General features: G+C 49.4%; 1 protein-coding gene across 5 annotated transcripts in view; it reads left to right on the top strand.

The window, feature by feature from the left end:
- LOC139412709 (tudor domain-containing protein 3-like) overlaps window positions 1-21,633 on the top strand; it is a 50,176-nt gene that overhangs the window by 25,193 nt on the left and 3,350 nt on the right. The window contains exons 7-14 of one of the 5 annotated variants that reach the window (XM_071159372.1): window positions 369-518; window positions 810-1,031; window positions 4,198-4,369; window positions 5,698-5,844; window positions 15,967-16,768; window positions 17,759-18,284; window positions 19,274-19,399; window positions 20,394-20,523. In XM_071159372.1, the coding sequence (XP_071015473.1) occupies window positions 369-518; window positions 810-1,031; window positions 4,198-4,369; window positions 5,698-5,844; window positions 15,967-16,768; window positions 17,759-18,284; window positions 19,274-19,399; window positions 20,394-20,504 (2,256 nt within the window). In that variant the 3' untranslated portion in view covers window positions 20,505-20,523. Of the gene's footprint in view, window positions 1-368; window positions 519-809; window positions 1,032-4,197; window positions 4,370-5,694; window positions 5,845-15,966; window positions 16,769-17,758; window positions 18,285-19,273; window positions 19,400-20,393; window positions 20,530-21,633 lie in introns of all 5 variants that reach the window. The other 4 variants (XM_071159371.1, XM_071159368.1, XM_071159369.1 and 1 more) reach the window with 4 other exon arrangements.

The following is a 21,633-nucleotide window of genomic DNA, read 5'->3' as shown; positions in this document are numbered from 1 at the left end:
TTGACTAACCAATCAGACTGATTCTCTCTCCGTTGACTAACCAATCAGACTGATTCTCTCTGTTGACTAACCAATCAGACTGATTCTCTCTCCGTTGACTAACCAATCAGACTGATTCTCTGTTTGTTGACCAACCAATCAGACTGATTCTCTCTCCGTTGACTAACCAATCAGACTGATTCTCTCTCCGTTGACTAACCAATCAGACTGATTCTCTCTCCGTTGACTAACCAATCAGACTGATTCTCTCTCCGTTGACTAACCAATCAGACTGATTCTCTCTCCGTTGACTAACCAATCAGACTGATTCTCTCTCCGTTGACTAACCAATCAGACTGATGAAATTGTCGTCTCTCTGTGCTCCTCAGAAGTGTGTAAGGAATGAGGAAGTGGACTCCAGAGAGCTGGACACCAGGAAGACTCTGGTCAGCACCAGTGTGGTGAAGACGGCTGACGAGAACGAAGAGTTTGAGAAGCAGAGGCTAGCAGCCATCGCTGAGGTGGCCAAGAACAAAGAGGTGTGTGTGTCTGTGTGTGTGTGTGTGTGTGTGTGTGTGTGTGTGGGGGGTTTTATCCCTGTTGTCGTAGCTATAGTAACTGGACCACCCATGTCTGTTAAACTCTGTCCGTGTCCCACTGTGGGAGTTGGTACTGTTTCTACTGGCTTGTTGTATACGAAGGGCCAGTTTCCCAGACACAGACCAAGTCTAGATTCTCCATTGTAAAACAGTTGTTTAGTCCAGGAAGAGACTTTGTCTGTCTGCCCACGGAGGAATCCAGCTCTGAGTGTCTTTTAACCTCTTCTGAAGGGAACTCGGACGTTTGGCGGCGGAGGCAATGCTGGCGGGAACCTCGTTAATACAGGCGGTCGGGACCGACGAGGAGGAGGAGACCGAGGAGACAGGGACTCGTACCGGCAGAGACGAGAGGAGAGGACGGAGGAGTCCAGCCGTCCAGAGGGAAACTACAGAGAGCTCGGGAGTTACCGGGAACAACCAAACTACCGGGAACTAGGAAATTACCGCGAGCTGGTGAGGGCTTTGACCTTTTGACCCAGGTGTTTCCCTTAGCTCTGTGTAGGCGGGTGGGTCTCTTTCCCTCTGTCTAAAAGCCCCCCCCCTCCCCCAACCCTGGCTCCTTTCAGTTTTAATTGAAGATGTTTGAGGTCTTTGTGGTCAGGAGAATAATTCTGGTAAAATATGCCTGGGCTCTCTGGTTTTGGGCTTGACCTGTCTAGGGCTTCACAACAACAACAACAACAACAACAACAAGTCAGCTTAATTCATTTGTTTAATCTAGATTCCTGGTTTATTGAGCGTTTTGGTGTCAGAGTCAGATGATGGTTTAGGGTCCTCTGTGGTCTGATTGTGAAATAATCTCGGGGACCCTCATTGGTTTCAGACGGTGTGGGACTGGGCCTCAACAACAACGAGTCTTTCATTCAGTTGTGTAATGTAGACTCCTCCATTAGGCTTGTCTCCCAAAGGGCACCATATTCCCTCTATAGTTCACTACTTTAGACCCTATTCCCTCTATAGTGCACTACTTTAGACCCTATTCCCTCTATAGTGCACTACTTTAGACCATATTCCCTATATAGTGCACTACTTTAGACCCTATTCCCTATATAGTGCACTACTTTAGACCCTGTTCCCTATATAGTGCACTACTTTAGACCCTATTCCTTATATAGTGCACTACTTTAGACCATATTCCCTATATAGTGCACTACTTTAGACCATATTCCCTATATAGTGCACTACTTTAGACCCTATTCCCTATATAGTGCACTACTTTAGACCCTATTCCCTATATAGTGCACTACTTTAGACCCCATTCCCTATATAGTGCACTACTTTAGACCCTATTCCCTATATAGTGCACTACTTTAGACCCTATTCCCTATATAGTGCACTACTTTAGACCCTATTCCCTCTATAGTGCACTACTTTAGACCCTATTCCCTATATAGTGCACTACTTTAGACCCTATTCCCTCTATAGTGCACTACTTTAGACCCTATTCCCTATATAGGGCACTACTTTAGACCCTATTCCCTCTATAGTGCACTACTTTAGACCCTTTTCCCTCTGTAGTGCACTACTTTAGACCCTATTCCCTCTATAGTGCACTACTTTAGACCCTATTCCCTCTGTAGTGCACTACTTTAGACCCTATTCCCTCTGTAGTGCACTAGTTTTGCAAGTAGGGAATATAATGCCATTTGGGACATGGGCTATGTTTCCTCCTCAGTGCGTCTTGACGGGAGGGGTGGGGAGAGGAGGAGGGGGGAGAGTGGGGAGAGGAGGGGGGAGGGAGAGAGGTGGAGGGGGGGAAGCAGGGGACAGGAGAGGTGGAGGGGGGAGGGTAACAGATTAAGGAGATAATCTGAGGAGTCTCAGTAGAATAGAAAGGCTGTTAATCTGGAGCAGACTACAGTAGAAGTGGTGATGAACTGTGGATGTAGTTTTATGGGGTGAATGAAGACCTGAGAGAGAGAGGGAGGTTCAAATGGGGGGGAGAGGGGGAATTAAGACCAGAGAGAGGGAAGTTCAAATGGGGGGGTTAATGAAGACCAGAGAGGGAAGTTCAAATGGGGGGGGGGGGGGTCAATGAAAACCAGAGAGGGAGAGGGAAGTTCAAAGGGGGGGGGGGGGGGGTTAATGAAGACCAGAGAGAGGGAAGTTCAAATAGGGGGGGGGGGGGGGGTTAATGAAGACCAGAGAGGGAAGATCAAATGGGGGGGGGGGGGGGGGGGGGGGTTAATGAAGACCTGAGAGAGAGCGGGAAGTTCAAATGGGGGGGCGGGGGGGTAATGAAGACCAGAGTACATCGTTACAACACTGTGACATTTGTAATGTCTTTATTCTTTGGGAACTTCTGTATGTGTAATGTTTTGCTGTTCGTTTTTGTTGTTTATTTCACTTCTGTTTATCTATTTCACTTGCTTTGGCAACGTTAACACATGTTTCCCAGGCCAATAAAGCCCTTAAATTGAATTGAGAGAAGTGCGTCACCTCTCCTAAATTCCAAAATAATAAAGACATTTCAAATGTCATATTATGTCTATATACGGTGTTGTAACGATGTGCTCCGGGTCTTCATTAACCCCTCCCCATTTGAACTCTCCTCCCCCATTTGAACTCCCCTCCCCCATTTGAACTCCCCTCCCCCATTTGAACTCCCCTCCCCCATTTGAACTCCCCTCCCCCATTTGAACTCCTCTCCCCCATTTGAACTCCCCTCCCCCATTTGAACTCCCCTCCCCCATTTGAACTCCTCTCCCCCATTTGAACTCTCCTCCCCCATTTGAACTCCTCTCCCCCATTTGAACTCCCCTCCCCCATTTGAACTCCTCTCCCCCATTTGAACTCCCCTCCCCCATTTGAACTCTCCTCCCCCATTTGAACTCTCCTCCCCCATTTGAACTCTCCTCCCCCATTTGAACTCCTCTCCCCCATTTGAACTCCCCTCCCCCATTTGAACTCCTCTCCCCCATTTGAACTCCCCTCCCCCATTTGAACTCTCCTCCCCCATTTGAACTCTCCTCCCCCATTTGAACTCTCCTCCCCCATTTGAACTCTCCTCCCCCATTTGAACTCCTCTCCCCCATTTGAACTCTCCTCCCCCATTTGAACTCTCCTCCCCCATTTGAACTCTCCTCCCCCATTTGAACTCTCCTCCCCCATTTGAACTCTCCTCCCCCATTTGAACTCTCCTCCCCCATTTGAACTCTCCTCCCCCATTTGAACTTCTCCTCTTTATCTCTCCTTTTTCCCTCCTCCCTTCACCCCTGCATTATTTATCTCTGCTACTATCCCCCCTCATCCCATCTCTCCATCCCCCCTCATCCCATCTCTCCATCCCCCCTCCCATCTCTCCATCCCCCCTCATCCCATCTCTCCATCCCCCCTCCTCCCATCTCTCCATCCCCCCTCATCCCATCTCTCCATCCCCCCTCCTCCCATCTCTCCATCCCCCCTCATCCCATCTCTCCATCCCCCCTCCTCCCATCTCTCCATCCCCCCTCATCCCATCTCTCCATCCCCCCTCATCCCATCCCTCCATCCCCCCTCATCCCATCCCTCCATCCTCCCTCCCATCCCTCCATCCTCCCTCCCATCCCTCCATCCCCCCTCGCATCCCTCCATCCCCCCTCCCATCCTTCCATCCCCCCTCCATCCCCCCTCCCTCTAGGTGGATGAGCGGGCCCTAAGGGACATTATGGAGATGGGGTTTGATAAGGAGGATGCTCGTCAGGCCCTGATGGACAACAACAACAACATGGAGGTGGCGCTCAACAGTCTACTGACGGGGACCTTCAAACCCCCCCCACCCCCCGAGGAACCCAGCAGACCCCCACCCAGAGGTAAGCCCTGCTCCCCCCCACCCAGAGGTAAGCCCTGCTCCCCCCCACCCAGAGGTAAGCCCCCCCCCCCCCACCCAGAGGTAAGCCCTGCTCCCCCCCCCACCCAGAGGTAAGCCCTGCTCCCACCCCCCCACCCAGAGGTAAGCCCTGCTCCCACCCCCCCCACCCAGAAGTAAGCCCTGCTCCCACCCCCCCCCCCCCACCCTGAGGTAAGCCCTGCTCCCACCCCCCCCCACCCTGAGGTAAGCCCTGCTCCCCCCACCCAGAGGTAAGCCCTGCTCCCCCTCCCCCACCCAGAGGTAAGCCCTGCTCCCACCCCCCCCACCCAGAGGTAAGCCCTGCTCCCACCCCCCCCACCCAGAGGTAAGCCCTGCTCCCACCCCCCCCACCCAGAGGTAAGCCCTGCTCCCACCCCCCCCACCCAGAGGTAAGCCCTGCTCCCACCCCCCCACCCAAAGGTAAGCCCTGCTCCCACCCCCCCCACCCAGAGGTAAGCCCTGCTCCCACCCCCCCCACCCAGAGGTAAGCCCTGCTCCCACCCCCCCCACCCAGAGGTAAGCCCTGCTCCCACCCCCCCCACCCAGAGGTAAGCCCTGCTCCCACCCCCCCCACCCAGAGGTAAGCCCTGCTCCCACCCCCCCCACCCAGAGGTAAGCCCTGCTCCCACCCCCCCCACCCAAAGGTAAGCCCTGCTCCCACCCCCCCCACCCAGAGGTAAGCCCTGCTCCCACCCCCCCCCACCCAGAGGTAAGCCCTGCTCCCACCCCCCCCACCCAGAGATCAGCCCTGCTCCCACCCCCCCACCCAGAGGTAAGCCCTGCTCCCACCCCCCCACCCAGAGGTAAGCCCTGCTCCCACCCCCCCACCCAGAGGTAAGCCCTGCTCCCACCCCCCCACCCAGAGGTAAGCCCTGCTCCCCCTCCCCCACCCAGAGGTAAGCCCTGCTCCCACCCCCCCCACCCAGAGGTAAGCCCTGCTCCCTCCCCCCCCCCCAGAGGTAAGCCCTGCTTCCTCCCCCCCACCCAGAGGTAAGCCCTGTTCCCACCCCCCCCCCACCCAGAGGTAAGCCCTGCTCCCACCCCCCCCCCACCCAGAGGTAAGCCCTGCCCCCCCCCACCCAGAGGTAAGCCCCCCCCACCCAGAGGTAAGCCCCCACCCAGAGGTAAGCCCCCACCCAGAGGTAAGCCCTGCTCCCCCCACCCCCCACCCAGAGGTAAGCCCCCCCCACCCAGAGGTAAGCCTACAACATGACCTGCGACTTCGTAAAAACTATAGAATCCCATTGATAACGTGACTTTTCTGCTGCGTCTGTTTCCTCCATGCAGCAGACAGGGGAAGGGGTCGTGGCCGGGGTCGGGGTCGGTCCAGTAGGTTTGGGGGTGAGGATGAGGAGGAGGGAGCAGGAGGAAGACCGTCAGGACCCAGCACTCTGTTTGACTTCCTGGAATCCAAGATGGGGAGCTTCTCCCTACAAGGTACAGTCCTGTCCTTTACCAATAGTCTTCTCCCTACAAGGTACAGTTAGGAGTCCTGTCCTTTACCAACTGTCTTCTCCCTACAAGGTACAGTCCTGTCCTTTACCAATAGTCTTCTCCCTACAAGGTTCAGTCCTGTCCTCTACCAATAGTCTTCTCCCTACAAGGTTCAGTTAGGAGTCCTGTCCTTTACCAATAGTCTTCTCCCTACAAGGTACAGTCCTGTCCTCTACCAATAGTCTTCTCCCTACAAGGTTCAGTTAGGAGTCCTGTCCTTTACCAATAGTCTTCTCCCTACAAGGTACAGTCCTTCCTTTACCAATAGTCTTCTCCCTACAAGGTACAGTCCTTCCTTTACCAATAGTCTTCTCCCTACAAGGTACAGTCCTTCCTTTACCAATAGTCTTCTCCCTACAAGGTACAGTCCTGTCCTCTACCAATAGTCTTCTCCCTACAAGGTACAGTTAGGAGTCCTGTCCTCTACCAATAGTCTTCTCCCTACAAGGTTCAGTACTGTCCTTTACCAATAGTCTTCTCCCTACAAGGTACAGTCCTGTCCTTTACCAATAGTCTTCTCCCTACAAGGTACAGTCCTGTCCTTTACCAATAGTCTTCTCCCTACAAGGTACAGTTAGGAGTCCTGTCCTCTACCAATAGTCTTCTCCCTACAAGGTACAGTTAGGAGTCCTGGTGTTTACCAATAGTCTTCTCCCTACAAGGTACAGTTAGGAGTCCTGGTGTTTACCAATAGTCTTCTCCCTACAAGGTACAGACAGTCCTGTCCTCTACCAATAGTCTTCTCCCTACAAGGTACAGTTAGGAGTCCTGGTGTTTACCAAAAGTCTTCTCCCTACAAGGTACAGTTAGGAGTCCTGGTGTTTACCAATAGTCTTCTCCCTACAAGGTACAGTCCTGTCCTTTACCAATAGTCTTCTCCCTACAAGGTACAGTTAGGAGTCCTGGTGTTTACCAATAGTCTTCTCCCTACAAGGTACAGTCCTGTCCTCTACCAATAGTCTTCTCCCTACAAGGTACAGTCCTGTCCTCTACCAATAGTCTTCTCCCTACAAGGTACAGTTAGGAGTCCTGTCCTTTACCAATAGTCTTCTCCCTACAAGGTTCAGTACTGTCCTTTACCAATAGTCTTCAAGGTACAGTCCTTCCTCTACCAATAGTCTTCTCCCTACAAGGTTCAGTCCTGTCCTCTACCAATAGTCTTCTCCCTACAAGGTACAGTTAGGAGTCCTGTCCTTTACCAATAGTCTTCTCCCTACAAGGTTCAGTCCTGTCCTCTACCAATAGTCTTCTCCCTACAAGGTTCAGTCCTGTCCTTTACCAATAGTCTTCTCCCTACAAGGTACAGTTAGGAGTCCTGTCCTTTACCAATAGTCTTCTCCCTACAAGGTTCAGTCCTGTCCTCTACCAATAGTCTTCTCCCTACAAGGTACAGTCCTTCCTCTACCAATAGTCTTCTCCCTACAAGGTACAGTCCTTCCTCTACCAATAGTCTTCTCCCTACAAGGTACAGTCCTGTCCTTTACCAATAGTCTTCTCCCTACAAGGTACAGTCCTTCCTCTACCAATAGTCTTCTCCCTACAAGGTACAGTTAGGAGTCCTGTCCTTTACCAATAGTCTTCATCAGGGTTTTTTGCTACAGTTGAAACTGGTTGGTTTTAACAGTAAAGAAGTGTCTCTACTTCACTTTGCTCCTGAGTTCCTGCACCTTGATGGGAGAGCGAGGTCGCAGCAGAGATCGTTCCCTTCCTCTACCTTTTATCCCGCTGTGATGCCTGCTTTCAACCTGACATTTTGTTTCACAAAGCACATAGCAGTTTGTTACAGCTATTTGTGACATACTTTGAAAAGGGGAATTTTCTCTTCCAGGTAGATAATAAGTTTATTTTTGTTACTGTTTTTCTTTCTGATTCACACTCTTTTTTTTTCCAGCATCAAAGATGAACTGTCATTAAAAATTCCTTCAAGTATTGTACTTTTTTAAAAATAAGAAATAGACTTTTGTGAGAAACGATGTATGGTGTAAATCTGTGTTGGAGTGGCTCCATGAACATGTACCGTTCCCCTCTGGAGACCAGGGTTCATAGTCTCTGGTCCTCTAGTCCTGTCTCTGGTGTTATAGTGTATGGTGTTATAGTGTATGGTGTTATAGTCTCTGGTGTTATAGTCTCTGGTGTTATTGTCTCTGGTGTTATAGTCTCTGGTGTTATAGTCTCTGGTGTTATAGTCTCTGGTGTTATAGTCTCTGGTGTTATAGTCTCTGGTGTTATAGTGTATGGTGTAAATCTGTGTTGGAGTGGCTCCATGAACATGTACCATTCCCCTCTGGAGACCAGGGTTCATAGTCTCTAGTCCTGTAGTCCTGTCTCTGGTGTTATAGTCTCTGGTGTTATAGTCTCTAGTCCTGTCTCTGGTGTTATAGTCTCTGGTGTTATAGTGTATGGTGTAAATCTGTGTTGGAGTGGCTCCATGAACATGTACCATTCCCCTCTGGAGACCAGGGTTCATAGTCTCTAGTCCTGTCTCTGGTGTTATTGTCTCTGGTGTTATAGTCTCTGGTGTTATAGTCTCTGGTGTTATAGTCTCTGGTGTTATAGTCTCTGGTGTTATAGTCTCTGGTGTTATAGTGTATGGTGTAAATCTGTGTTGGAGTGGCTCCATGAACATGTACCATTCCCCTCTGGAGACCAGGGTTCATAGTCTCTAGTCCTGTCTCTGGTGTTATTGTCTCTGGTGTTATAGTCTCTGGTGTTATAGTCTCTGGTGTTATAGTCTCTGGTGTTATAGTCTCTGGTGTTATAGTGTATGGTGTAAATCTGTGTTGGAGTGGCTCCATGAACATGTACCGTTCCCCTCTGGAGACCAGGGTTCATAGTCTCTAGTCCTGTAGTCCTGTCTCTGGTGTTATAGTCTCTGGTGTTATAGTGTATGGTCCTGTCTCTGATGTTATAGTCTCTGGTGTTATAGTCTCTGGTCCTCTAGTCCTGTCTCTGGTGTTATAGTGTATGGTGTTATAGTGTATGGTGTTATAGTCTCTGGTGTTATAGTCTCTGGTGTTATAGTCTCTGGTGTTATAGTCTCTGGTGTTATAGTGTATGGTGTTATAGTCTCGGGTGTTATAGTCTCTGGTGTTATAGTCTCTGGTGTTATAGTGTATGGTGTACATCTGTGTTGGAGTGGCTCCATGAACATGTACCGTTCCCCTCTGGAGACCAGGGTTCATAGTCTCTAGTCCTGTCTCTGGTGTTATAGTCTCTGGCGTTATAGTCTCTAGTCCTGTCTCTGGTGTTATAGTCTCTAGTTCTGTCTCTGGTGTTATAGTCTCTGGTGTTATAGTCTCTGGTCCTGTCTCTGGTGTTATAGTCTTTGGTGCTGTCGTCTCTGGTGCTGTCGTCTCTGGTGCTGTAGTCTCTGGTGCTGTAGTCTCTGGTGCTGTAGTCCTGTCTCTGGTGCTGTAGTCTTTGGTGGTATAGTCTCTGGTGCTGTAGTCCTGTCTCTGGTGCTGTAGTCTCTGGTGCTGTAGTCCTGTCTTTGGTGGTATAGTCTCTGGGGCTGTAGTCTCTGGTGCTGTAGTCTCTGGTGCTGTAGTCTCGGTTGCTGTAGTCCTGTCTCTGGTGCTGTAGTCTCTGGTGCTGTAGTCTCTGGTGCTGTAGTCTCTGGTGCTGTAGTCTCTGGTGCCGTAGTCCTGTCTCTGGTGCTGTAGTCCTGTCTCTGGTGCTGTAGTCTCTGGTGTTATAGTCTCTAGTCCTGTCTCTGGTGTTATAGTCTCTGGTGTTATAGTCTCTGGTGTTATAGTCTCTAGTCCTGTCTCTGGTGTTATAGTCTCTGGTGTTATAGTCTCTAGTCCTGTCTCTGGTGTTATAGTCTCTGGTGTTATAGTCTCTGGTGTTATAGTCTCTAGTCCTGTCTCTGGTGTTATAGTCTCTGGTGTTATAGTCTCTAGTCCTGTCTATGGTTTTATAGTCTTTGGTGTTATAGTCTCTGGTGTTATAGTCTCTGGTGTTATAGTCTCTAGTCCTGTCTCTGGTGTTATAGTCTCTGGTGTTATAGTCTCTAGTCCTCTAGTCCTGTCTCTGGTGTTATAGTCTCTGGTGTTATAGTTTCTGGTCCTGTCTCTGGTGTTATCGTCTCTGGTCCTGTAGTCCTGTCTCTGGTGTTATAGTCTCTGGTCCTGTCTCTGGTGTTATAGTCTTTGGTGTTATAGTCTCTGGTGCTGTCGTCTCTGGTGCTGTAGTCTCTGGTGCTGTAGTCTCTGGTGCTGTAGTCCTGTCTCTGGTGCTGTAGTCTTTGGTGGTATAGTCTCTGGTGCTGTAGTCCTGTCTCTGGTGCTGTAGTCTCTGGTGCTGTAGTCTCTGGTGCCGTAGTCCTGTCTCTGGTTCTGTAGTCTCTGGTGCTGTAGTCCTGTCTCTGGTGCTGTAGTCTCTGGTGCTGTAGTCCTGTCTTTGGTGGTATAGTCTCTGGGGCTGTAGTCTCTGGTGCTGTAGTCTCTGGTGCTGTAGTCTCTGGTGCTGTAGTCCTGTCTCTGGTGCTGTAGTCTCTGGTGCTGTAGTCTCTGGTGCTGTAGTCTCTGGTACCGTAGTCCTGTCTCTGGTGCTGTAGTCTCTGGTGCTGTAGTCCTGTCTCTGGTGCTGTAGTTTCTGGTGCTGTAGTCTCTGGTGCTGTAGTCCTGTCTCTGGTGCTGTAGTCTCTGGTGCTGTAGTCTCTGGTGCGGTAGTCTCTGGTGCCGTCGTCCTGTCCTCTCCTCTGGTGGTCACAGTGAGGAGCCAGGCCAGATGGTCTGTGTCTCTCTACAGAGGGTATTAATCTGTATATATTATAGTCTCTGGTCCTGTCTCTGGTGCTGTAGTCTCTGGTGCTGTAGTCTCTGGTGCTGTAGTCTCTGGTGCCGTCGTCCTGTCCTCTCCTCTGGTGGTCACAGTGAGGAGCCAGGCCAGATGGTCTGTGTCTCTCTACAGAGGGTATTAATCTGTATATATTATAGTCTCTGGTCCTGTCTCTGGTGCTGTAGTCTCTGGTGCTGTAGTCTCTGGTGCTGTAGTCTCTGGTGCCGTCGTCCTGTCCTCTCCTCTGGTGGTCACAGTGAGGAGCCAGGCCAGATGGTCTGTGTCTCTCTACAGAGGGTATTAATCTGTATAAAACAGTGCTGCCGTTAGTTAAGTCTCTGACATCAGTGTGTAGGCATGGCGACAAACTGACATATGGTGCACCTCAGAGGGGAAATGGACACAGTCAACAGAGAGGGATGGGTTTCATTTCCTGCCTTTCATGAGGGGAAGTTACCGTTTGATGTTCGGGCTCATTTCAAGTATTGAGACGTTGGAAACCAGAGTTTGGGATCATTTTTACTGAACTCTGGCAATGACTTTAGTTTCTGCCTTCCTTGTTTAAAAAAATAGTATATAATGACGTTTGTTTTTCGATTCGATTTGTTTCTCAGGTCTCCAATTAAAAGACCGTATGTAGAACGTATTAAGCATGTCTGTGACACGTTAGGGATGTGACCAATGGACAATGTTGCTTAACGTTTAATCTGCATTTTTTTTTACAAATCATTTTCTGTTAAAACTATACAAAAAAAAATCTGAAAATTCCACCTCAATTTACAATTTGCAGAATAATGGTCCTATTAGTTTACAATGCAGAATAATGGTCCTAATAAGGTGAAATCTCCCTCAGTCAGACAGTGAAATCTCCCTCAGTCAGACAGTGAAATCTCCCTCAGTCAGACAGTGAAATCTCCCTCAGTCAGACAGTGAAATCTCCCTCAGTCAGAAAGTGAAATCTCCCTCAGTCAGAAAGTGAAATCTCCCTCAGTCAGACAGTGAAATCTCCCTCAGTCAGACAGTGAAATCTCCCTCAGTCAGACAGTGAAATCTCCCTCAGTCAGACAGTGAAATCTCCCTCAGTCAGACAGTGAAATCTCCCTCAGTCAGACAGTGAAATCTCCCTCAGTCAGACAGTGAAATCTCCCTCAGTCAGACAGTGAAATCTCCCTCAGACAGTGAAATCTCCCTCAGTCAGACAGTGAAATCTCCCTCAGTCAGACAGTGAAATCTCCCTCAGTCAGACAGTGAAATCTCCCTCAGTCAGACAGTGAAATCTCCCTCAGTCAGACAGTGAAATCTCCCTCAGACAGTGAAATCTCCCTCAGACAGACAGTGAAGTTCTATCTCCCTCAGTCAGACAGTGAAATCTCCCTCAGACAGACAGTGGAGTTCTATCTCCCTCAGACAGACAGTGAAATCTCCCTCAGTCAGACAGTGGAGTTCTATCTCCCTCAGTCAGACAGTGAAATCTCCCTCAGTCAGACAGTGAAATCTCCCTCAGTCAGACAGTGGAGTTCTATCTCCCTCAGACAGACAGTGAAATCTCCATCAGACAGACAGTGGAGTTCTATCTCCCTCAGTCAGACAGTGAAATCTCCCTCAGTCAGACAGTGGAGTCCTATCTCCCTCAGACAGACATTGAAATCTCCCTCAGACAGACAGTGGAGTTCTATCTCCCTCAGTCAGACAGTGAAATCTCCCTCAGTCAGACAGTGGAGTCCTATCTCCCTCAGACAGACAGTGAAATCTCCCTCAGACAGACAGTGGAGTTCTATCTCCCTCAGACAGACAGTGAAATCTCCCTCAGACAGACAGTGAAATCTCCCTCAGTCAGACAGTGAAATCTCCCTCAGACAGACAGTGAAATCTCCCTCAGTCAGACAGTGAAATCTCCCTCAGACAGACAGTGAAATCTCCCTCAGTCAGACAGTGAAATCTCCCTCAGTCAGACAGTGAAATCTCCCTCAGACAGACAGTGAAATCTCCCTCAGTCAGACAGTGAAATCTCCCTCAGTCAGACAGTGAAGTTCTATCTCCCTCAGACAGACAGTGAAATCTCCCTCAGTCAGACAGTGAAATCTCCCTCAGTCAGACAGTGAAGTTCTATCTCGCTCAGACAGACAGTGAAGTTCTATCTCCCTCAGTCAGACAGGGAAATCTCCCTCAGTCAGACAGTGAAATCTCCCTCAGTCAGACAGTGAAATCTCCCTCAGACAGACAGTGAAATCTCCCTCAGTCAGACAGTGAAATCTCCCTCAGTCAGACAGTGAAATCTCCCTCAGTCAGACAGTGAAATCTCCCTCAGTCTGACAGTGAAATCTCCCTCAGTCAGACAGTGAAATCTCCCTCAGTCAGACAGTGAAATCTCCCTCAGTCAGACAGTGGAGTTCTATCTCCCTCAGACAGACAGTGAAATCTCCATCAGACAGACAGTGGAGTTCTATCTCCCTCAGTCAGACAGTGAAATCTCCCTCAGTCAGACAGTGGAGTCCTATCTCCCTCAGACAGACATTGAAATCTCCCTCAGACAGACAGTGGAGTTCTATCTCCCTCAGTCAGACAGTTAAATCTCCCTCAGTCAGACAGTGGAGTCCTATCTCCCTCAGACAGACAGTGAAATCTCCCTCAGTCAGACAGTGAAATCTCCCTCAGACAGACAGTGGAGTTCTATCTCCCTCAGACAGACAGTGAAATCTCCCTCAGACAGACAGTGAAATCTCCCTCAGACAGACAGTGAAATCTCCCTCAGTCAGACAGTGAAATCTCCCTCAGTCAGACAGTGAAATCTCCCTCAGACAGATAGTGAAATCTCCCTCAGTCAGACAGTGAAATCTCCCTCAGTCAGACAGTGAAATCTCCCTCAGACAGACAGTGAAATCTCCCTCAGTCAGACAGTGAAATCTCCCTCAGTCAGACAGTGAAGTTCTATCTCCCTCAGACAGACAGTGAAATCTCCCTCAGTCAGACAGTGAAATCTCCCTCAGTCAGACAGTGAAGTTCTATCTCGCTCAGACAGACAGTGAAGTTCTATCTCCCTCAGTCAGACAGGGAAATCTCCCTCAGTCAGACAGTGAAATCTCCCTCAGTCAGACAGTGAAATCTCCCTCAGACAGACAGTGAAATCTCCCTCAGTCAGACAGTGAAATCTCCCTCAGTCAGACAGTGAAATCTCCCTCAGTCAGACAGTGAAATCTCCCTCAGTCTGACAGTGAAATCTCCCTCAGTCTGACAGTGAAATCTCCCTCAGTCAGACAGTGAAATCTCCCTCAGTCAGACAGTGAAATCTCCCTCAGTCAGACAGTGAAGTTCTATCTCCCTCAGACAGACAGTGAAATCTCCCTCAGTCAGACAGTGAAATCTCCCTCAGTCAGACAGTGAAATCTCCCTCAGTCAGACAGTGAAATCTCCCTCAGTCAGACAGTGAAATCTCCCTCAGTCAGACAGTGAAATCTCCCTCAGTCAGACGGTGAAGTTCTATCTCCCTCAGTCAGACAGTGAAATCTCCCTCAGTCAGACAGTGAAATCTCCCTCAGTCAGACAGTGAAATCTCCCTCAGTCAGACAGTGAAATCTCCCTCAGTCAGACAGTGAAATCTCCCTCAGTCAGACAGTGAAATCTCCCTCAGTCAGAAAGTGAAATCTCCCTCAGTCAGAAAGTGAAATCTCCCTCAGTCAGACCAAACGTTCTCTGGAGAGTCGAAGCGCCCGCTGAACGGGTATTCTACTTGTCTGTAAAGGAAGGTCGCTTCTGAAGTGGGACTAACGTCCATCACGAGGCTTCCAGAACTGTCCAATCAAATTCATCTTGAGCTGCCTGTGGGATAAACAATCGTACAGCCTGCCTGCCGCCTGCCGCCTGAGCACAGACCAATCTTTACATCTGGTTAAATACCATGACTTGCCAATTTCATTTATTTTATTTCACCTTTATTTAACCAGGTAGGCTAGTTGAGAACACCTTTATTTAACCAGGTAGGCTAGTTGAGAACACCTTTATTTAACCAGGTAGGCCAGTTGAGAACAAGTTCTCATTTACAATTGCGACCCTGACCAAGATAAAGCTAAGCAGTGCGACACAAACAACAACACAGAGTTACACATGGAGTAAACAAACATAAAAACAACAACACAGAGTTACATATGGAATAAACAAACATAAAAACAACAACACAGACAGAGAGAGAGAGAGAGAGACAGAGAGAGAGAGAGTGAGAGAGTTACATATGGAGTAAACAAACATAAAAACAACAACACAGTTACACATGGAGTAAACAAAACATACAGTCAATAACACAATAGAAACTCTGTTTATTCACTGTGTTCAAATGTAGTAAGGAGACATTTAGTAGTAGACTGAAAATACTTCTTCCTCTAGGAATCGCCTCCTGACATTCAGTATTTTTGAAAACGGAGACAGGATTAGTTGCCGTACTTCCGAGAACACAAACACTCACATCTTTTCACAGCGAGCTAGAGAGGTGGGGAAGAGAGAGGGCAGGGGCACAGAGACAGACAGAACAGCTAGAGAGGTGGGAGGGGCACAGAGACAGACAGAACAGCTAGAGAGGTGGAAGGGGCACAGAGACAGACAGACAGACAGACAGACAAGACAGAACAGCTAGAGAGGTGGGGAAGAGAGAGAGGAGGGGCACAGAGACAGACAGAACAGCTCGAGAGGTGGGAGGGGCACAGAGACAGACAGAACAGCTAGAGAGGTGGGGAAGAGAGGTGGGAGGGGCACAGAGACAGACAGACAGACAGACAGACAGAACAGCTAGCGGGGTGGGGAAGAGAGAGGGGAGGGACACAGAGACAGACAGACAGATAGACAGACAGAACCGTGCACTAGGTCTATCTATCAGTATAGGCAGGTCAGCCACCAGACAGACAGTCAGAACCGTGCACTAGGTCTATCTATCAGTATAGGCAGGTCAGCCACCAGACAGACAGTCAGAACCGTGCACTAGGTCTATCTATCAGTATAGGCAGGTCAGCCACCAGACAGACAGTCAGAACCGTGCACTAGGCCTGTCTATCGGCAAATTGTGTATCCAATTTGGTTAAAATGTTTTAACGTTTAAACATTCACACCTGTGTGTGTGTGTGTGTGTGTGTGTGTGTGTGTGTGCGTGTGTGTGTGTGTGTGTGTGTGTGTGTGTGTGTGTGTGTGTGTGTGTGTGTGTGTGTGTGTGTGTGTGTGTGTGTGTGTGTGTGTGTGTGTGTGTGTGTGTGTGTGTGTGTGTGTGTGTGTGTGTGTGTTCTCTCTGGGTTTCTCCTCCAGAGCCAAAGAGCCAGTCCTCTCAGAGGCATCATGAGGGTAAGATGACGTTCCCTCCTAACAGCCAGTCCCAGGACAGGTACCCCCAACGCAGCGTCAGCCGTAACGACTGGTCAGACGGGAGGAACGACTGGTCCAGGAACGACAGATCACGGAAGGAGAGAAACGAGAGGAACGACAGATCAGACTTCAGGAACGACAGGAACGACAGACCTCCTCGTTTCCAGAGGGATAGTGACAAGGATTTCCCTAAACCTGGCCACGACCCCTCCATCGCCACATCCACCCCAGCCCCAGCTCCAGCAGGGAGCCGGCAGGGCCAGGAGAGAGCCCAGGACAGAGGCCAGGAAAGGGGCCAGACACAGGAGAAGGCCCCTCCTGGAGGTGGAGGAGGGTCAGAGAGGTGGAGAGAGGCCCAGCATGAGAGACAAACAGCCAGGGAGGCCAGAGGACAGACATCAGTGTTCTGCCCTGCTGCTACGTACCCCGCCCCCGGCCAGCGGAACAGAGAACCCAGAGACGGAACCCAGGGGGAATCTTCTGGTTCTAGAACCTTCCAGCAGGGGATCAGAGTAGGTTCTAGTTCTGGTTCCGGAGGGTTCCAGAACCAAAGTCGGAGAGAGCAGCACTCGGTACCCGATCTGTCGTTTAATAAGAGAGGAGGAGGAGGAGGAGGAGGGATGAAGCAGGACAACGGACCTGCACCAGCTGCCTCTAAACCAGGCCAGCACCAGACAGAGTCCAGTTCTAACTGTGTATCAGAACCTAAAGGGGTCCAGAGGTCTGACAGCGGAACAGACAACAGGTATGGATACTGTATTAGACTTGATTGGGAACGTCGTCTCATCAAATCAAATCACATTTTTATTGATCACATACACATGGTTAGCAGATGTTAATGGTCACATACACATGGTTAGCAGATGTTATTGGTCACATACACATGGTTAGCAGATGTTATTGGTCACATACACATGGTTAGCAGATGTTAATGGTCACATACACATGGTTAGCAGATGTTATTGGTCACATACACATGGTTAGCAGATGTTATTGGTCACATACACATGGTTAGCAGATGTTATTGGTCACATACACATGGTTAGCAGATGTTATTGGTCACATACACATGGTTAGCAGATGTTATTGGTCACATACACACGGTTAGCAGATGTTATTGGTCACATACACACGGTTAGCAGATGTTATTGGTCACATACACATGGTTAGCAGATGTTAATGCGAGTGTAGCGAAATGCTTGTGCTTCTAGTTCCGACAATGCAGTAATAACCAACAAGTAATCTAGCTAACAATTCCAAAACTACTACCTTATAGACACAAGTGTAAGAGGATAAAGAATATGTACATAAGGATATATGAATGAGTGATGGTACAGAGCGGCATAGGCAAGATACAGTAGATGGTATCGAGTACAGTATATACATATGAGATGAGTATGTAAACAAAGTGGCATAGTTTAAAGTGGCTAGTGATACATGTATTACATAAAGATGGCAAGATGCAGTAGATGGTATAGAGGACAGTATATACATATGAGATGAGTAATGTAGGGTATGTAAACATTATATTAAGTGGCATTGTTTGTATGGATACTTGATTAGACTTGATTATGAATGTCGTCTCATTGTCAATGTCATCCGTGTTTATGAATACAACGTGCGAGAGTTGACTGTTTTCTAATGTGTGTGCAGTGCTTTTCATTCTCGGGACACGGCGATGCCAATGAAGAAAGGTGCATTCTGGGATGTGCAGTAACGTTGTGTTGTATTGTAGAGCTGAGCCCAACAGCAGACGGAGAGGAGGAGGGGGAAAGTCCCACAGGGAAAGGCCCAACTCTGACAACTTTGACCGTTACCGGGACAACGGACCGTCTAACTCTTCAACGTCGTGGGCGGGGCAGGAGAAGGACTGTAGCGCCGGGATGCAGGACTGGGGCGTGTCCCGTGGCGAGTCTCGTCCAGTGAAAGGCCAAGTGGGTAGCGGCCCAGGCACGGGGCCACACCTCCAAAACGGTGACTCGTCAACGGAACACCGAACAGGGCCAATCAAACAACAGAACTACTCCTCTGGTCCCGCCCCCAGGGAGAGGGAGGAGCCACACAACAGGAACAGCACTAACCCCGCCCATAACAACTCCAACACCGCCCCTAAGAAGAGAACGGGGCAAGTCAAAGGCCAGAGGTCAGACCAGAGGTCAGACCAGGGGCAGGTTGGGACCATGGAGCCTGCAGTGGCTCAAGGCCTGGGGAACTTGAAACCAGGAGACCAGGTTCTAGCGCTCTACTGGGAAGACAACAAGGTACAACTATATTAAAACTGGAGTCATGGTTAGGTAGATGGGAGTCATGGTTAGATAGATGGGAGTCATGGTTAGGTAGATGGGAGTCATGGTTAGATAGATGGGAGTCATGGTTAGATAGATGGGAGTCATGGTTAGGTAGATGGGAGTCATGGTTAGGTAGATGGGAGTCATGGTTAGATAGATGGGAGTCATGGTTAGATAGATGGGAGTCATGGTTAGGTAGATGGGAGTCATGGTTAGATAGATGGGAGTCATGGTTAGATAGATGGGAGTCATGGTTAGATAGATGGGAGTCATGGTTAGATAGATGGGAGTCATGGTTAGATAGATGGGAGTCATGGTTAGGTAGATGGGAGTCATGGTTAGATAGATGGGAGTCATGGTTAGATAGATGGGAGTCATGGCTGTGTATAATGACACCTCTGTGTGTAGTTCTACAGGTCCAGGATAGATGCTGTGTATAATGACACCTCTGTGTGTAGTTCTCACAGGTCCAGGATAGATGCTGTGTGTAATGACACCTCTGTGTGTAGTTCTACAGGTCCAGGATAGATGCTGTGTGTAATGACACCTCTGTGTGTAGTTCTCACAGGTCCAGGATAGATGCTGTGTGTAATGACACCTCTGTGTGTAGTTTTACAGGTCCAGGATAGATGCTGTGTATAATGACACCTCTGTGTGTAGTTCTCACAGGTCCAGGATAGATGCTGTGTGTAATGACACCTCTGTGTGTAGTTTTACAGGTCCAGGATAGATGCTGTGTGTAATGACACCTCTGTGTGTAGTTCTACAGGTCCAGGATAGATGCTGTGTGTAATGACACCTCTGTGTGTAGTTCTACAGGTCCAGGATAGATGCTGTGTATAATGACACCTCTGTGTGTAGTTCTCACAGGTCCAGGATAGATGCTGTGTGTAATGACATCTCTGTGTGTAGTTCTACAGGTCCAGGATAGATGCTGTGTGTAATGACATCTCTGTGTGTAGTTCTACAGGTCCAGAATAGATGCTGTTCATCCCTCTGGTCTCACGGCCGTCGTGGTCTTCACTGAGTATGGAAACTGTGAGGAGGTCCTTCTACACAACATCAGACCGGTCAGCACGGACTTCTGGGTAAGTATCTATGGGACTACAGTTGCTCTGTCTCGACTCACCTTTCCACGATCCCTCACGTCCTCTCTCCTCTCCAGCTTCTCCCCCTCCCCCACCCCCCCCCCACCCCTAGTCCGTCTCCTCTCCAGCTTCTCCCCCTCCCCCACCCCCCCCACCCCTAGTCCGTCTCCTCTCCAGCTTCTCCCCCTCCCCCACCCCCCCCACCCCTAGTCCGTCTCCTCTCCAGCTTCTCCCCCTCCCCCACCCCCCTCACCCCTAGTCCGTCTCCTCTCCAGCTTCTCCCCCACCCCCCCCACCCCTAGTCCGTCTCCTCTCCAGCTTCTCCCCCACCCCCACCCCTAGTCCGTCTCCTCTGATGGGTTTTAGAGAAGGAGGAGAGGAAAAGAGGATGTGAGGAAACGAGGAAAGACTCATTGAGAATGAGCCTTCGTTCTACCTAATAGAAAGGCCTTGGTTGCGTCTAAGATGACGCCTCATATTCAGGTGTGAAGACACACAGACTGATACAACGTGGGTTTAGCCTTCAGGAAGGTCAGCTGCTCTAATATCATCTCATAAACCAGCGCAGTGTATTCTCAGTGTCTTTAGTCCAGAGGGCAGATCTAGGATCAGGTCCTGCCTGTCAGAACGGCGGAGGGAGCGAGGGAGGGAGGGGAGGAGGTAGGGGGACGGAGGTAGGGGGGACGGAGGGAGGAAGGAAGGAAGGAAGGAAGGTGGCAGGGTAGCCTAGTGGTTAGAGCGTTGGGCTAGTAACCGAAAGGTTGCAAGTTCAAATCCCCGAGCTGACAAGGTAAAAAATCTGTCGTTCTGCCACTGAACAAGGCAGTTAAAACCCACTGTTCCTAGGCCATCATTGAAAATAAGAATTTGTTCTTAACTGACTTGCCTGGTTAAATAAAGATAAAAATTAATAAATAAAAAAGAATAGAATCGTATTCAGTATGATTTAATAAATAAACAAACTGATGGTAGGTCTGTGTATGTGTGGTGGCAGAAGGAAGAGGAGGGGCTAGAGTACCGGCGCGGGGGAGACGGGCAGCCTAGGACCACCACGAGGACGCGGCCCACGGTCCAGTATTACCAGCCGCCCAGGGCCAGGGACTGACTGACCACATCATGACTGAGTTACGGTACAGACACACCACCTGGACACTACATGACTGAGTTACGGTACAGACACAACACCTGGACACTACATGACTGAGTTACGGTACAGACAGGTTACACCTGGACACTACATGACTGAGTTACGGTACAGACACAACACCTGGACACTACATGACTGAGTTACGGTACAGACAGGTTACACCTGGACACTACATGACTGAGTTACGGTACAGACACAACACCTGGACACTACATGACTGAGTTACGGTACAGACAGGTTACACCTGGACACTACATGACTGAGTTACGGTACAGACAGGTTACACCTGGACACTACATGACTGAGTTACGGTACAGACACAACACCTGGACACTACATGACTGAGTTACGGTACAGACACAACACCTGGACACTACATGACTGAGTTACGGTACAGACACAACACCTGGACACTACATGACTGAGTTACGGTACAGACAGGTTACACCTGGACACTACATGACTGAGTTACGGTACAGACAGGTTACACCTGGACACTACATGACTGAGTTACGGTACAGACACAACACCTGGACACTACATGACTGAGTTACACTACATACATGACTGAGTTACGGTACAGACAGGTTACACCTGGACACTACATGACTGAGTTACGGTACAGACACAACACCTGGACACTACATGACTGAGTTACGGTACAGACAGGTTACACCTGGACACTACATGACTGAGTTACGGTACAGACACAACACCTGGACACTACATGACTGAGTTACGGTACAGACACAACACCTGGACACTACATGACTGAGTTACGGTACAGACAGGCTACACCTGGACACTACATGACTGAGTTACGGTACAGACACAACACCTGGACACTACATGACTGAGTTACAGTACAGACACAACACCTGGACACTACATGACTGAGTTACGGTACAGACACAACACCTGGACACTACATGACTGAGTTACAGTACAGACACAACACCTGGACACTACATGACTGAGTTACTGTACAGACAGGTTACACCTGGACACTACATGACTGAGTTACGGTACAGACACAACACCTGGACACTACATGACTGAGTTACAGTACAGACACAACACCTGGACA

The sequence above is a fragment of the Oncorhynchus clarkii genome, chromosome 7 (assembly GCF_045791955.1).
Source record: "Oncorhynchus clarkii lewisi isolate Uvic-CL-2024 chromosome 7, UVic_Ocla_1.0, whole genome shotgun sequence".
Taxonomy (NCBI): Eukaryota; Metazoa; Chordata; class Actinopteri; order Salmoniformes; family Salmonidae; genus Oncorhynchus; species Oncorhynchus clarkii.
This window is presented reverse-complemented; position numbering and strand designations above follow the sequence as displayed.